General features: G+C 41.4%; 1 protein-coding gene across 3 annotated transcripts; it reads left to right on the top strand.

Moving 5' to 3' along the window:
- The first annotated feature begins 3 nt into the window (after nucleotides 1–3).
- haao (3-hydroxyanthranilate 3,4-dioxygenase) lies at nucleotides 4–10,777 on the top strand. Of its 3 annotated transcripts, XM_084947717.1 has the most exons (12): nucleotides 24–102; nucleotides 1,942–2,060; nucleotides 2,652–2,803; nucleotides 2,989–3,067; nucleotides 5,145–5,228; nucleotides 6,280–6,386; nucleotides 7,876–7,965; nucleotides 8,052–8,095; nucleotides 8,170–8,315; nucleotides 9,114–9,182; nucleotides 9,263–9,345; nucleotides 9,481–10,777. In XM_084947717.1, exons 2-12 carry the CDS (start codon nucleotides 1,950–1,952, stop codon nucleotides 9,551–9,553), a joined length of 1,038 nt encoding a protein of 345 aa, XP_084803843.1. In that variant the 5' UTR covers nucleotides 24–102; nucleotides 1,942–1,949; the 3' UTR covers nucleotides 9,554–10,777. The 3 variants fall into 3 exon arrangements, with proteins under 3 accessions (XP_084803844.1, XP_084803845.1, XP_084803843.1); XM_084947718.1 differs by lacking the exon at nucleotides 1,942–2,060 and having other exon boundaries at nucleotides 4–102; nucleotides 2,649–2,803; XM_084947719.1 differs by lacking the exon at nucleotides 1,942–2,060 and having other exon boundaries at nucleotides 14–102.
- Nucleotides 10,778–17,207: the final 6,430 nt, after the last annotated feature.

Below are 17,207 nucleotides of genomic sequence, written 5' to 3' on the forward strand. Positions count from 1 at the left end.
GCACGCTGAGCAGAAGGCACCGCCTCAGTGAGGCCACAAATCACGTGACCACCGAGGCCTAGCTTGAACCTGATGAGCCCAACAAAACACGAGCGGATGCAGGTAGCACTAACATCCAATTTTCTCTTTAAAAAAGTGTATCAGGAATAACATATAAACTATAATCAATACTTAAATAAATAATAAGCTTCAAAACGACTAAGTATAAAAATATATAATACGTTGATTAGAGGTCACGTTACTAATTTGAGTGTACACAAGCTAATATTGGTTGTGATGGGTTAAAGGGAACACACAGGAAGAGAACCAATTAAATCTTTATCCCTTTATTGAATGACCCCGCTTAAACAGTTTTCATAAAATTAAAAGTACGTTAAAAAATATTAATTGAATTGTAATTGATAGACGCGTTCTGACTTTATGTACAGTCTGTCTACAAAATAAATACTGCGTAACTGTTGTATTGGGATGATATTTTATTACCTTTGTGACCACGAGGGGGAACCGTCTCACAGAAAAAAACCTAAATAATACGTGCAACAAAATATAGCTTTAGTTACAATAACTAGATAAATAAAAGTCTTTTCTTTCTTTTTTCTTATTTTGTTTATGGCATAGAGTTAAGTCAGACTTTCACTCTTTGAATAAACTGGCGGAAATTCCTTTAAAAGCATCTACAGCGAGTTTAATATGTTTTTGGACAGTGGTAGTTTAACTTTGTACACCTCTGCACACCAGCACAATGGATTTGAAAGGATAAAAAAATGTGCCTTAAGTGTAGACGCAGCTTTTTATTGAATGGGGTTAACAGAAGTAGTATAACCATGTTCCCAAGCTCTTTTTTGGGACCAAATACATTTTAACTGTCTAAAACATTCCACATGACTGTGTGCACTTACACGTCTTCATTTATCTACATTTTGATAAGTTACCTAAAATTTCGTTTCAACAGCAAAATCTGTTTATGCTCTCGATAACTTACAGCATATACTTTTTTGCTGTATATGTTTAAAAAAATGTGAGCTACTTGTAAAACTGTCATTTTAAGTTGGTCCACTAGGAGGTAGGTTTTTACTTACTAAATATCTATGAACAGCACTTGAAGGACTTCTTTGTTCATATTCCACTGAACTTCAAATTTCTGATGTACTTGCTGCTCCCTGGTAACTCATAATTCCTCAGCAAAGAATATATTAGTCACACAATATAATACGATAAGGAAGAAGCAACTGCTCTTGTGATGAATCTTGCTCTACATATCTTGGCAAGAAAACACTGAAAACACGACAGAGCTTGCATCAAAAACATTGTCAATAGTATAGTTAATTGTTTTGTTTTCATACTGAAGGTTAAGTGATTACCAGTTGATTAAATGTCTTAACTCTAAGCACACTTTGTACAGCAGATATGATACTGAACAGATTAAATTACCATTTTCACTTCAGTTTTCTTTGTGGTGGATGTTTTTGTGGCTTTATGTAAGCTTGGCTGACTAAACCTGACTCTTTTTATTGGTCAGTGTATTGTTTGCCCATGACCAAATATCTCACACAGACTTTCATCTTCACTCATCATTGATTCTCAAAAGTTAGTAAACCCTTTAGAATGTCATCTGCTGCGACCTGTTGGGGTTAGGTTCAGAGAAGCTCTTCCGCATGCCTTGGTTGTAATGATTATTCAGTTACTGTTTCCTTTCTACCAGCACAAAGCAGCCTGGTTTTTCTCCCTTGATCTCTGGCACAAACAAGGCATTTTCCCCCAGAAAAGTGTTGCTTTCTCTTATTTGGACCATTCTTTGTAAACTTCATAGATGGTTGTGTTGGAAAATCCAAGTAGATCAATGTTTTTTGTTCACCATGTTTGTACACCCATGTGTTTTGTAGCTTTTGAAGCGTGTGCTGATAATGAGCCAGAATGGCCTCTGGTCCCTCTCCTCTTTAGGCTGGAGGATGCAGCATCCACAAATTCATCCATCCATCCATCCATCCATCCATAAAATAAAAAGTTTGATTGGCCTGAGTGACCCCAGGACAGTTTTCTGGTTCGAAATGAGCATACAGGTCTGATTTTTAACTTTTATGCTATCTTGAATTTTAAGAAGATGCTAAATATTTTACATGTTATACACAATTCCCCCCCCCCCCCCCCCCCCCAAAAAAAAAAAAAAACACCACTGAAAAAACAGAGAACAACTTAATTTTATTACATGAATTGGTAACACACGATTTAAGCAAGTTTTTTTTTGTTTGTTTTAAAGTCAGATCAACCCAACAGTTTTAGATTACACAAAAAAATGCACAATAAGTGTAACTTGTGTGCTTTCACTTAAATAAAAATAGAAAATTAAAGGAACTGACTTTAATTACAAGTTGATTGAAACCCAACCAAAATATACAACCACCAATGAAGCAGGAAACTGAGTGAGAATAATTTTTTACCTCAACTAGACCTCAAATACCCTTTGTACAGCGTAGGCCGGGTAAAAACTGCTCCCATCGTGGCGTTGTGCATGTTGCAAAGGATTCCATTTGGTCTGCAGGACAGCATTATGTTACTTATTAAACAACAACCTTTAACCCTTGTGCTCCACCCCGATTTGCTTACTCCCACTTCTGCATTTTGGACTTTATGTGTCCTCTTGCTTAAAGCAGTCATTACACCAGACAGAGAGGTCAGTCCCAGAGGTTTCATTCTGCAGCACAAATCACATCAAAATGAACAGCAGTACTCTTCAGGTCAATGTGGAACACTGGATTGCAGAAAATCAGAATGCTTTCCTGCCCCCAGTGTGCAACAAACTCATGTAAGTAACGCATTTACTCTTAGCTACACTCTCACTCTTTATTCTTTGCAAATGTGAATTGAGTTTTGTAATTATTGAGCAATGTGTAATTTATGTGGCAGTTTGAACACTTGGGATTCAGACAGTTGAACTGCGAGGACACGCAGTGCATGCACTGACATGATTTTAATTCCTCTTTGTCTCAGGCACTTCTCCCAGCTGCTTGTCATGTTTGTCGGAGGCCCTAACACCAGGAAGGATTATCACATAGAGGAAGGGGAGGAGGTGAGAGTTGGACTAGTCTCTTTTTTTCCCTCATTCCAGCAACAAACATGGATTATGGAAGCAGAAGAACCTACAATTTAATACAAAAGACAACATTAGTTAGCTTCTCACAGTTTTCTGCAAAGTTGCTTCATTTGTCCTTTTAGGGCCAGTTCCACCCAAGTGTTGCAGTGCTTGGTTAGGCTATTTTGGCCAGCTGCTGCTACTGGGTTTCCTTGCTTCTGTGTCAAAGTATAAAGTGTGTCAGCTGACAGCCACTTTCACAACATTAAACATTCACTGCTACTGAATCATGACTCTTGGATACCCTTTTTAGTGTTGTGGTAATTTCTGACATGGTAACTATGACTCTCTTAATATAACATAATTATATGGAAACTACAGTTCTTGTAACAGAGTTTGTGTTTAAAAATAGAAAGGAAGAAAGATTAGATTAGAAATGCCATCCAGTAAGTTTTGATGCGCTTGGCAGATTGTGGGAAAAAAAGAAAAACCAAACCAAACCCACTAAATGCCTGAGCCAGTCTGAGGAATCTGACTGTCATAAATATTTATGCCATAACACAGGAAGATAAGCTTCTGGTTTGGCTCATGAATGTTATCATTATTATTATTTCTATGGGTTTTCTTCTTTTGATTTTAATTGAGGCTGATTATTTGATTATCCATACATTTCTTGTTCAGTGACTCTCCTCACTGAGAGAGAAACGTGTGCCTACATCCTGGAGACTGTTGTCATGCTTCTTGCTGAACACCAACTGCATCACACTCAATCAGTTGAATCAGAGTCACGTATGAGCTCTTTGTTTGTAAATCTAAACATGGTGTTTGTTCAAACAGGCCATGAAGTAAAGGTCAGCTGCAGTTCCAAGAAATGCCCACTCATATCAGCTGAAGGCTCGAGTGATACAATCCACACATCACATATATGGCTATATGTGGTGCTCTATTTAAACTGCTTTGTCAGTTGCTACACATCTGCAAGCCACTTTGCCACCCGCCTCCCTTCCATCTGCTCCTTTCATGCTGTATCTGACTTAGTAACTGTCATTTCTTGTCATTAAAGCCTGTTCTATTAGGGTCCTACTGCTGCTCTACCCACCTCTGACCTTTTAGTTTTCATGGATGAGCAGGGTGGTAAATATGCTGCTCAAAAAAATTAAAGGAAGGTGATATGTGGACACTACAGAGGTAGTTCTTGAGGCAGTTGAACTCCTCAAGGATGACAGAGCAATATGTGGCATTGCCATAAGGTTTGCTGTGTCTCCCAGCACAGAGACAGGCAGTTTTTCTAGGAGAGCTGGACAGGGCCACGGAAGGTCTGAGTTGCTCTTCGTGCACGACAATACCCACCCAGCTTCATGTGGTGAGACATTCCAGGCAGTTCATTGAGAATGAAAGAATTACCACTTACTGGCCTCCATGCTCACCTCTGGGACCATCCGATGCCACCAGGTTGCACCTCACACTATCCAGGAGCTCAGTGATGTCCCGGTCCAGACCTTCTAGGACACCATCCGCCATCTCAATAGGAGCATGCCTGACATTACCAGGCATGCATACATGCTCGTGGAGTCCATACAAACTACTGAGGACCATTTGATTGATTTGCTGCAATAAAATTTTGGTAAATTAGGCTAGCCTGCTGCATTGTTTTTTCATGTGATTTTTCAGCATGTCCTCTCTAGGTTAATAATTTTGATTTTGATCAATCAGTGTAGGATCTTTTTGTTCCTAACACGAAGCACGGAGTGTCTACATTTCTGCCAATGGAAATACTTTTGACTAAAGTAGCTGAAAGGATTCACTGCCCTTTAAGAAATATCAAGAAGCTAAACATAATATTGACATTTGATTCCTTGCATTTGGGACCCTCTGTGTTGTGGTTCTTTCAGTATTGATGTACTACATTATCCAGACTGAACCTTGACTGGTTGGTCTGAGATGTCTTTATGTTAATTGTGACTAACCGTTTTTCACAACTGAAGTATCTGCTGATGCCTGCAAATAAATATTTATAACATGTATTTAACCCACTGCCATTCTTCGTTTGTCTTTCTCTCTCTGTATTAAGTAGTTATTCTACCAGCTGAAGGGGGACATGTGTCTGAAGGTGATTGAAAATGGTAAACACAAGGATGTACACATCAAAGAGGGAGAGGTAAGCTCTAGACTTTTATGTTTCTGCTTCGTACTTTGCTGTGCACAAATACACATTCATTCATTCAGATGGAATTTAACTGTAAAATTGCATAAAACATAAAGAACACTTTTTAAAAAAGCATTAATTAAGCTGTTTATGCAAGAGCAGCTGCAGGATTCTACCTCTGGATGGGTACAGAGTAATTTGGTCTGGGCCTTTTAATTGCACAGATTATTATTTTTAATACTTGTGTGAAAAGATTAAGAAAACAGTTCCCAATCCATCATTATTAATTGTGAAGCCTGAGACAGGCCGTCTATTCACTTAAACAAAGAGATTGTAATTAAATATCAGATGAGTGAGAAAGAGTGAGAGAGAGCTGCAGAGCCACTGAACTTTACTGAAATTTTCAGCTCGAACAACCATTTATTCTCCACATTTTTTATACTTTCAAAAGAAAATATATTTGATGCATTGACTTGCATGCTGTAGCCCCTTCCTCCCATTTTGCACTGACAGACCCTGAAGTATACTCCTCCTGTGAAAAGGAGGAAGAAAACCTGCGAAAACCAATTTGTTAACAATTGGGTTTTTCCGATGAGACTGGTGTAGATATCTTTTAGACATAAGGAAGTCATACAAGTTCAGTAACCCATGTCACAACCTGAGCCGTCTACAGCAGCGCCCAAACAAAACCACATTTAGTAACTGAAGATAAGACCTAAGAAAATACTTCTCACAGCCAGTCGGGATGGGCCCAGGTCTCTTAGGCCCCCCACAATGTAGTGTGTTAGCTCTAAATTTGTAGTAAGATACTTATTTAACAGAGAACATTGAAATTATTTGGTCATCTTTCAAAACAGGAATAAATTTTTTGTATACATAATAGTGAAATGCTGGTTGAGATAGACAACTGCACTAAACCCTCCTGGAAAGTATTTTTCTGCTCCAGTTCCCATCGCTCTCTGCTGATTAGAAATAAGGAAGCACAGCAAGCTTGCGCAATAAGCTTTATCTCAGGTGAATCTTCTTCACTGTGCATTCCACTACTTTTTGTCTCAAATTCTAGATGTTTCTGCTGCCAGCTCGGATCCCTCACTCCCCCCAGAGGCAGGCTAACACCGTGGGCTTGGTGATGGAAAGGAGAAGACTGCTCACTGAAACCGACTGCCTGAGGTTCACTGCTGTGGCAGTTTTGATTTTCTGAATTTTTTCTTAGAGAGTTGTTGACGGCAGAAAAATGATGAATGGTCATAAACATGACAGGATACTTAAAAAGAAAAGATTCTTTGCCCTCATAAACACGAGGCAATAAGTTTAATTAAAACTCAGCTGACATAAAAATAGGTTTTTCAAAGATCAGTAATGAAACGTGTGGTATAAACTGTAAACCAGTTAAATATATTTTATTTGACCAGATTCGATATAAACTTGAATGTTTACCTTGTAAGTATGTAACAAATTTACATTTTTACAACAAATAAAATCAAATTCAAATCTGACAACATGATCAAATTACAGCAGCATTTTGGGGATTTAACAGTCCCCATGTGAATTGGAGGGCCAGGAGTGCCAAAATCATTAAATAAATACGCAATTAAATAATTAATCAATTGTGTCAATAATTAATTAAAATGTGAAATAAATACATAATTAAATATATAATTTCATTTATTAAACATGTCATTAATTAATTAGAATAGGAAATAAATAAATAAATTATTACATGTTTTGAATAAAATGAATAGGCAGTAAATTAATTATTTATGTAATTAATAAATTCCAAATTGAATTAATTTAGTAAACATTTAATTAATCATTTAATGGTATCGCTAATTAATTCATTCTGGCACTCCTGAACCTCCATAAATCACAAGCCGGCTATACTCTAAAGCAGGGGTGTCCAACTCCAGTCCTACTACCACTCCAGAGCTACTGTCCTGCAGCTTTTAGATGCATCCTTGTTCCGACACGCCAGAATCAAATGAATGGCTTGTTATCAGGCCTTTGCCAACCTTGATGCCATGCTGAGGAGGTAATCCAATCATTTGATTCAGCTGTGTTGGAGTAGGGCTGCATCTAAAAGCTGCAGGATAGTAGCTCTCGAGGGCTGGACTTGGACACCCCTGCTCTACAAATACTCTCCTTACTGTCTGTTTTTCTCTATACAGGACCATAATTTACTAAATAGACAGCATGCTGTATTAAGCAAGACTTAAAACTACACTCATAAAAATGTATGCCCAAAATGTTGACTTAAACTACTTTAATTAATTAATCAATTTTCAAGTACAAGCAAGAACAAAAATAAGTACAATGTAAAATGTCTAACTTTATCGAATCTGGTCAAATAAAATTTATGGGACTGGTATACTTCAGATTATACCCAGCACATTTTGCTTAAGGATTAATTATTTGAACAAATAAACCTTTAATGATATGTATTTACACCACTGGCTACATTTTTTATATATAAATGATAAATGTTAAGTGATGCCTTGGATTTAATTAAGTGGCTATCTTCATCAGCAGCTACTTTGTTCTGTTTTATTGTAGGGTCCTACAATAGATAAATAAAAATGTTATTGAATTGAGTCTTAGATCTTAGTGAAACACATTTGTCCTGTAAACAGATTTTTATGTTAGCATGTATTTGTGCTCTCAGGTACCATGTAGACAACTCCACTGACATCCTATTTGAAAAATGGTTCTACTGTCAGGATCTAGGAACCCAGCTGGTGCCAATAATCAAGGAGTAAGGCATCTTTTCATCTTTACAAGTCTTACTGAGATCATGCTCTTTCTTTTAAGTATGTTGACTTGACTGCATTTTACTTTCAGGTTCATGGCATCCAAGCAGTGCAAAACAGGAAAACCTGATCCAAGTGAGTTGTTCAGAGGAAATTGTAAGTCCCTATAAACTTTGAGCTGGTGTCATTGTTTATTATTGGATGGATAGATGAAGTCTTCAGGGAACCTCCTTTCCAGCTGAACACCATGAACGTGATGACGCCCTTCTCCTTCAAAGACTGGCTGGAAAAACAGAGACCGTCTTTGGGGAATGGCAGGCCCATCGACATGTTCGGAGCTCAGTTTGAGACTGAGGTAAGAAACCTAGTGTCAGGTAATGATCTTATATGAGATGGTTGATCAGGGTTTTTTTCAGCCATTTTCAGTAAAACATTTCATTTAGGCCTGCACTCATATATAGTTACAATTTTGGTTTTCATGATTTCTTTCAATTGTGTTTTTTCCCCCCAAAGTGGAATGATTGCACAGCACGCATCTTTAATTAGTTACAAAAAACCAAAAAAAATGTCTTAAATCCACGCAGGGTCAAACGTGTACAAACGCACTCAAATATAAACATGCGTTCACTTATTTCTTTTAATAAGCAATCCTGAAGGTTCTGCAGTGTCCTTTAAGACCAGCTTCTTGTCAGAGATCATGGTTGACTGCTGGCAATGGTTGTTTCTTTTTGCCAGTATAAACAAGATTTGTTTGAAAGCACTAAGTAACTGTAGATTGCAAGATCACACCTTAAATAAATATTTGTAAGTACAGGTTTAATGTGTGTGCCACCACAAGAAGACACAAATTGTCTCCCTCACATGAGAGGGTATTGGCTCGGACTTTCAGGGACAATCCAGGGTCCACAAAGGCACAAGCCTATCCTGAACTGGAAACTACTGGAACAAAATTACTATGACAAAATTACATGCCCATGATGAGTGTCTGTAAACTTCTGACCACAACTGTATAGTACGGTCTATCCGGCAGAAAGGATGTTTTGATACTAAAAGTACAAGTCAAAGGTATAATTATTGTTGAAATAACAGGAGACTAGACGTGTTGTAGGTAATGATAGTGATAAACAAGACTCTTTTACTGCCTCCCCAACAGGCGATGGTGTTCGGACCTGGACTCACAGAGATGACAACACCTCAAACTGATGTGTGGGTTTGGCAGTTGGTATGTATGCAGAGTCTGTCCCAACAGTCTGTCCCTGGACGCACATGTAAATCTCCCTTCCTCTTCTACATCTTTCTTAGGAGGGATCTTCCACAGTGACTATGAATGAGCAGGAGTTCAGTCTTTCTGCAGGAGACAGTTTGCTCATTCCCGAGCAGAGCCAGTAAGTCAATATCAAGTTGTCAGTAAATCACAAACTCTTTCACTGAGTGTACAAATTATTGGATCAAAAGTGTTGAAAGTGAACTCTCCAGGGTTTCCAGTGTGGTTTTACATGCAGTGACTTTCTCTGTCGTAGATACCAGTGGCAGAGAGCTGAGGGGACTGTCGCCTTGGTTGTGATCCAAAACCCAGAGAGGAAGAGACCTTAAGCATCAACCGTCAAATCACACCTGCATTGAAACATATGCTGGGAGGGGAACACGTATTATTTAAATGAGCTCGAACAACCGAAAGTATTTTATGTATAAAACAAATACAGTAAGTAGCATAGACCATTTAGTAAGGGCAAACAGTATTAATAAACAATTACAAAATGATGCTATATTCTCGCATTCATCAGTCACTACATGTAATTTTATGCGAGTAAAATGCATAAATAAAAACATCCTCATGTCTGAGCATTTGCCCTTTCCTTGTAAGTTGGCTGTCACTCATAAACTGCATTTCTAGTGGCTCTAATGGCTTAAAAACACAAGTTTCAACAGGTATCGGGAACATAACATTGTTATCAGATGAACTTTTCCAACGAACTGCTTCATAGCCACCTACATGTTTTGTGTAGTTTCTTACAAAACTGACATGTAGAACCTGCTGCTGTTTCATAAACCTTTTAGCCACTCGAATAAAATTTGAATAGTTCCAGATGCATTGAGGTGGAGGTGCATGGAGGTGAACCAATACAGCGAGCTAACAGGAATTTGACTCCTTAGCAGGCTGTCTGTTCACGTCTGTTCACGTCAACCAGCAGGCTGACAGTTTCGGAGCCAAACCCAATGCTTTGTTTGGATTTTTGTAACCAAATCTGTTTAATAACATTACGGTCATATCTAGTGTTAGTTTTACAATTACTTAAAAGAAATGAATTTGATTACTTCCCAGTAAAAAGTAATTTGTTATGCTGCTTTTTGTTTTTATATTTCTTTCATGTTGCTCAGTAGCATGTCCTGAAATACACTGTGACATAATTACCAGTTACCAGTATGAACCTTCGGCTACAGTCCCAGATAATAAGATAAATCCTTTTCTTAAAAAGAGCAGTTTTTCTTTTAAGGTTACATTTGAACACAAAACAAAGTAGAAAACCACCACATAGACTTCAAAGTGTTGCCACTGTGATTCTAAAATGAATGCTACAGCGCTCTAAGCTTGACTACTCATCACTCACTTTGTTACATGGTGATAAATAAGATGTGTCTCTGCTGGCTCTGTGCTGGCACGTTGTTTGTGTAGATGTCTGCAAAGACCTGATGTTGTGTTAGCAGTACAGTGTGGCTGTTTCTGTCCTGGACACAATTTGTACTTTACCATCACCCTCCTGTGTTTTTATGCAATAAAAATAAAAGTAATGTTGGTATTTCCACTCCTCCGTTGTAGACTGCTCCACCCTGTCTATTCCCTGCACATCTTAGTACAACTGCACAACTGATGGTAAATGCTACTGCGCTACGTCCAGTGCAACTGTAACGCAACTGCAGGTGTTGCACCCTCAGAGAGACATGACTCCATTCTCCTTTTTCTTGCAACTTTATTCTCCTCAGTTCAGGTTTGGAGTTTACAGGCAGCATAGCGTATCATCAGCAAAACATCGCTTCCTCACGTCTCAGACACTGTTTGTTTTTTTCTGCGCTTACTGATGACATCACACATCTGAACTCTGACCTCCTGGAGCCAGTAAACTACAAAAATTAACTAGAAATGTGTCCAAAAACAAAACACAATTAAATAAGAATAGTCTTTAAAGATTTTCCCAACAATTCAGAAAAATTTAAGTTTTCTTAAACTACTTTCAGAGCGCAACACCCTCCCCCACAAAAGAAAAATGTTGCCACACATTTTCTTTCTAATCTTTGACAATTTACCAAAAATAGAACATTTAACCAAAGATGAGTGAGCAAACAAGTATTTCCACACATATTACACATTACTGGGTGAGAGGCTATACCATCTCTTAGTATCTCAGGACAAGTCTCTCATGGTCACAATACAAAACTAAATGTTCATAGTCTTTTTGTACTGAAGGGTGGGTTATCCCTCGAAGCATTGGTGGGCCCGCCGAATCTTCGCAGTGGGACAAGGAAAATACCATTTACACCCCAACATCATGTGATTACACATTTCAAAACCATGAGTTCATTAAACCCATATTGTACCCACTACTGTCTTAACTCTTTGACGCTAGAATGATTAACCTTCCCTCTATTTATTATAGTAATAATGCTCAGAGTACCTGTTTCTCTTTTAACTGCAACTGTAATGTTACGCTTAGATTAAACTCTCTTGTGAAGTTGACTGTGTTTTTCTGTTATATCTATTCATACTGTAAAGGATACATGAATGATGGTGGGACAGAGGAATGATGGATGGCACTTGAAGGGCTGTTCACACTGACAGGGCACGTGCTCCATTGCTGGACGGTTGGCTGGCCTAGTTTTTCATATGTGTAGACACGCCGGGGCTGTCTCATTCTCTTTGGCTTGTGCCTCCATGTCTCAGCATCGCTCTGCTCCCTCTCGGGTCCAACAGCTGGAGCTTCAACCTCCTCCTCCAAACTGTGTCTCTCCTCCACCTGTTCCTCTTCAGGATGCCCCTCTGCTCTGAAAGCAGGCTCAGACTTCTCTCCGAGTGCTTCACTCCGGGGGCAGAAATCCTCTGCTTCTGGGTTGAGGGGTAGATCGGCATATCTGAGTGCTGTCCACATGTGACAGTCGTCTTCACTAGAACTGCCTGTGTCTGTTTGGTCAGTATCGGGCTTGGTCTGATGATGTCTTCTTGCCGACTGTCTCTGTTTGTTTCCACAGCTTTTCTCTTTCAGGCTGCTTTCGCACACCCCAGACTCGTCAACCAGGTAAGGACACGGCAACAGTAGGTTACGGTGTAACACTCGTCTTCTTCCTGTCCCCTGCAATGGCTCAACCACATACACTGGACTATCAGGACCTTTCCTTTCGGTGATGACATGAATCATATCCTCCCAATAGCTGCGCAGTTTCCCAGGACCTCCTCTGGGTGTGAGATTTCTCACCAAGACATGGTCACCTGGCTGAAGCACAGAGCTCCATGCACGTTGATTGTAGTTTTTCTGTCCCCTTCTTGCACTCTTTCTCATGTTCTGCCTCGCAATTGTATATGCCTCTTGCATAACTCCTCTCCATTTCTCTGCATAGCCACTGTGTGACTGACTCTTCTCTTCTTCTCGTTTTGGGAAGAGCAGGTCGATAGGCAAGGTTGGTTCACGGCCAAAGAGAAGGAAGAATGGAGAAAATCCTGTTGCTTCGTGCACAGTCGAGTTGTAGGCATGAACTACTTTGTTCAAATGGTCTTTCCATCTTGACTTCTGAGATTCATCAAGTGTCCGGAGCATACCTAGGAGTGTCCTATTGAAGCGCTCTGCAGGATTGGCCTGTGGGTGGTACGGGGAGGTACGAGAATGGCTGATACCGCAGTAGCCTTGAAGCTTGCGGAAAAGATTGTTCTCAAATTCTTTCCCCTGGTCATGGTGTATTTTGGATGGGAAACCGAAGCGCATGATAAAGTCATCAAAGAGCTTTCTTGCCACAGTCTTCCCAGACTTGTCCCTTGTCGCATATGCCTGGGCATATTTGGTGAAATGATCCACAACTACGAGTATGTATTCTTCACCTCCTGTGCACTTGTCCAAATGCAGATAGTCAATGGATATCATCTCAAACGGCGCAGAGGTTTCAATGCTCTGAATTGGTGTTCTGGTTATTCTGTTAGGCTTCTTCTTCTTTATACAGCGACACACCTGAGTGACATAGTGCTCCATTTCCTGCCTCATTTTAGGCCAGAAGAAGCGCTCCCTGGCTAGAGCAACCATCCTGTCTGCTCCTAAATGTCCCATCTCCTCGTGTAGATGTTTATAGACCATGGGCTTTAATGAGTCAGGAACAACAAACTGTTTTCTCCTGGTGGTCTCACGCCTCAGAATGCCATCTCCATCAATCTGCAAATGGGGCCACTGCCGAAGAAGGTACCTAACTGCCTCACTCTCCGCCATCTTTTCTTTATGCTTCAGGTAGGTGTGTGTTCTTTTCAGGGACAAAACTCGGTTTATGGCTATGTCTGCATCCTGGGCGTCTCTGATGTCGTCAACTGCAAACGGCTGAATTGGTTCTGAGACGATGCATCCCTCTGGCAGCGCGTTGACATTACAGGTGACAGCTGAGATCCAGTTCATTTCTCCTGTTTTCTCTCTCTCTAGGGCTTTCCCAATACATTCAATGTCATCTTGCTGACATTCCTCTGTGCATTCCTGCATGATGTCTTCAATGGGCTTTCCTCTTCTTGATAAGAAATCTGCATCTCGATTCGCTGCCCCTGGCCTGTACTTAAGAGTGAACCGATAATCTGCCAACTCCGCCACCCAGCGGTGTCTAGCTGCATTAAGTTTCGCTGACTTCATGACGTATGTCAGCGGGTTATTGTCACTGTACACAGTAAAATGAGGCGCATGAAACAGATAATCACGAAAGCGTTCTGTTATGGCCCATTTCAGTGCCAGGAATTCCAGCTTGCCTGAATGTAGCTTGTAGTTTTTTTCTGCAGCTGTCAGTGTCCGTGATCCATAGCCTATGACTCTCAGGGCAGTCCCTTGACGCTGGTACAAGACTGCACCCAAACCATCCTCAGAGGCATCTACATGAAGAACAAATGGCTTCTCTAGATCTGGATATGCCATGATTGGTGGGTTTGTCAGCTGGTTTACTATTTTGTCCAATGTCTCTTGGTGAACTGTCATCCACTGGATTGGATGGGATGGTGGCAGCTGGGCAGATTTGCGGTGGCACTCCTTACTCTTTCCACGCTGCTTGTGTTCAGACTTAGGCTTTGCTAAGAGTTCATAGAGGGGTTTGGCTGTCCTTGAGAAGTCCTGTATGTAGGGTCTGTCGTAGCTAAGGAAACCCATCAACTTTCTCACCTCTCTCACGGTCGATGGTTTCTCCTGTTTCAGTGCTTGCACTGCTTCAACTTCTTTGGGGTTCATCTTGTATCCCTCTGCTGAAACCACTCGCCCCACATAGCAGACTTCACGTTTGAAAAAGTCACACTTCTGTGGCCTTAATTTGATACCACATTCTCTTTGTCGCTGTAGCACTCTCCTCACATTTTGGATGTGTTGTTCGAAGCTTGAGCTAAAGATGAGTACATCATCCAAATATGGGACACACATTTCATCCCTGAGGTCTCCCAGGCATCCCTCCATGTAGCGCTGGAATGCTGCTGGGGCATTAGTAAGGCCGAATGGGACCCTAACCCACTCATAGAGTCCCCATGGTGTTATAAATGCGGTACAGGGTCTGCTGTTCTCACTCATGAAACCCTGGTGATAAGCCTTTCCCTGGTCCAATACTGTGAACCAGGAGTTGCCCCCAAGGTTTTCCAGGATCTCCTGTATTCTCGGGATGGGATGTCTGTCGGGCAGTGTCTTTGCATTCAGGAGCCTATAGTCTACACACAAGCGAAGGCCACCATCTTTCTTCCTGACGCATACCACAGGCGAAGAATATGAAGAACAAGATTTTTGGATCCAGCCCCGATTGAGTAAGTCTTGTATGTGTGCTTTTACCTCCTGATAAAGGTGTCTGGGGATTGCATTATATGTCTTTTGCACAGGCACTTTGTCTTTTAGCTGTATCTCCAGCTCTAGATCTTTAATGCATCCCGTGTCCCAGTCATCTTTTGCAAAAACATTGCATTCCTCCCTCAGCATCTGTTTTACCTGCTGCTGTTGGTCACTTGTCAGATGGCTCAAATCCACTGGTGGGTCCCAGGGCTCAGTTTTTGTTGTCTGGCTGGACTGCACTGTGGGTAAGGAAGTACTTCCGTCTGATGTCTTAGAAAGCTCCCCCTCCATACATTTTACATGTGGCATGTAGATAGCATCAACATTGTGCAGCCACCCCAGTGTAGTGCGACCACAGAGGGTGATATCATGGTCAGTCATGTTTTCCACAGTCACTGCAACTTTAGCATCACCTTCTGAGGGGAGCTGAATTAGCTGTTCTCTAACAACTAGGCCTGCTGGCCATGGTGTCTCACAGTTCGGCTCCAACACTGCATGTGACCCACTCAACACACTCTTATTTAGCCAACCACATTGCACTGTCATCATGTTACGCTTCGGGATGGTCACAGGTCGCCTTCCTACTCGGGCTATGTGGGGATGGCTGTCAGGCGTGTGTTTCTTTAGGACAGACAGGACAGCTCTTCCAGTTTTGCGCCCCACCTCAAATGCTGAGCACAATCTGTCCAGCATATGCCCTGGGGGGATACAGTCTTTGCTGGTGTCATTTCTCAAAGCTAATTCTTCTATCACATTAAAGCCGATGATGGGGCATTCAATGTCACCACTGGCGACTAGGATTGGAACTTGGACGGGACTGTTGGTCATCCCAGCCACAGCATTTTTGGACAGGCTGAACTCAGTCTCTATCCATCCTTCATATGGAATACTGGTCCCATTAGCAGCTGAGAGCTCTAAAGCTCCCTCTTCGAGCAGCTCTTCCACTGACCTCATTTCAGCATCATGCAGGTGTTTCTTTCTCCAGTTCGTCCCCACTATCGTTACTTGTGAGCCGGTGTCCCACAATATTGTGGTGTCCACACCTCCTAAGAAGCCACGGACCTGGCATCTTTTGCCTACCAGCTTCGCCATTTGTTGTTGTTTACCAGTGAGGGGTGCTTTGAGGCTGAATGGGTCGGTTTGGTGCTTCTCCCCTTCAGGGTTAAGTATGATTTCGATCTTACTTGAATTAGCTGAGCACTTTTTCCTACGACAACCTGCTGCCCAGTGTTCCGTACTGCCACATTTGTAACAGTGGTCACATTTGTTTCCTGTATTGGATGATTGACACTGCTGGCACTGTCTAACGTTTGTGCTCCTTGGCTGTGATTGGTATTTCCGGTCAGGTGGTTCAGCCATTCTCATGTGCTGAGGCTTAACGGTCTGCTGGAGGCTGGCAATGTGAGTGGTGAGGTTCTGCAGAGCCTCACATATAGCCTTGTTGCCTTGATCAACTTTATCCATTAATGTGTCTCGTTTGACCGCTCCACCTTGCTTGTTCTTACTGTCTGATGTGTGGTCAAAGGAGCTTGCAAAGAAAAGCGTCTGGACTTCTTTAAGTTTACTTGAAGACGTTTCACCTCTCATCCGAGAAGCTTCTTCAGTTCTAAGGTCAAATGGTGGAGAGTCCCAGATATAAACCTAGTGGGAGTATCCCCCCACAGAGGGACAAAAGGACCCCCTGATGATCTTCTAATCGCCTGAGCCAAGGTGTGAAACTGGGTGTGGGTCCCAATCAGCCAGAGTTTCGGGTGTGTTCATTGTGAAACCTGGCCCCACCTTATCATGCGAATTCCTGAGGTCAGATGGCCCAGGATGTGAGTGGGCGTTAAGGCGTCTGGGAAGGGATCTCAAAACTGGATTATAGATGGCAGAGAGTTGGTGTCGTAAACCCCCGCCTCTGTTCAAAGATGGTCGCTCACAGTGGACATAGATGGCTTCTTTCACTCCTCTTTCAAACCATCTGTCCTCTCTGTCCAAAATGTGAACATTGGCATCCTCGAAAGAGTGTCCTTTATCCTTAAGATGCAGATGGACTGCTGAGTCTTGTCCTGTGGAGGTGGCTCTTCTGTGTTGTGCCATGCGCTTGTGAAGTGGCTGTTTGGTCTCTCCAATGTAGAGGTCTGGGCATTCCTCGCTGCACTGTACAGCATACACCACATTGTTAAGTCTGTGTTTTGGCGTTTTGTCTTTCGGGTGAACCAGTTTTTGTCTGAGCG

This window comes from Perissodus microlepis, chromosome 13 (genome assembly GCF_051167445.1).
Source record: "Perissodus microlepis isolate ML-2025 ecotype Zambia chromosome 13, ASM5116744v1, whole genome shotgun sequence".
NCBI lineage: Eukaryota > Metazoa > Chordata > Actinopteri > Cichliformes > Cichlidae > Perissodus > Perissodus microlepis.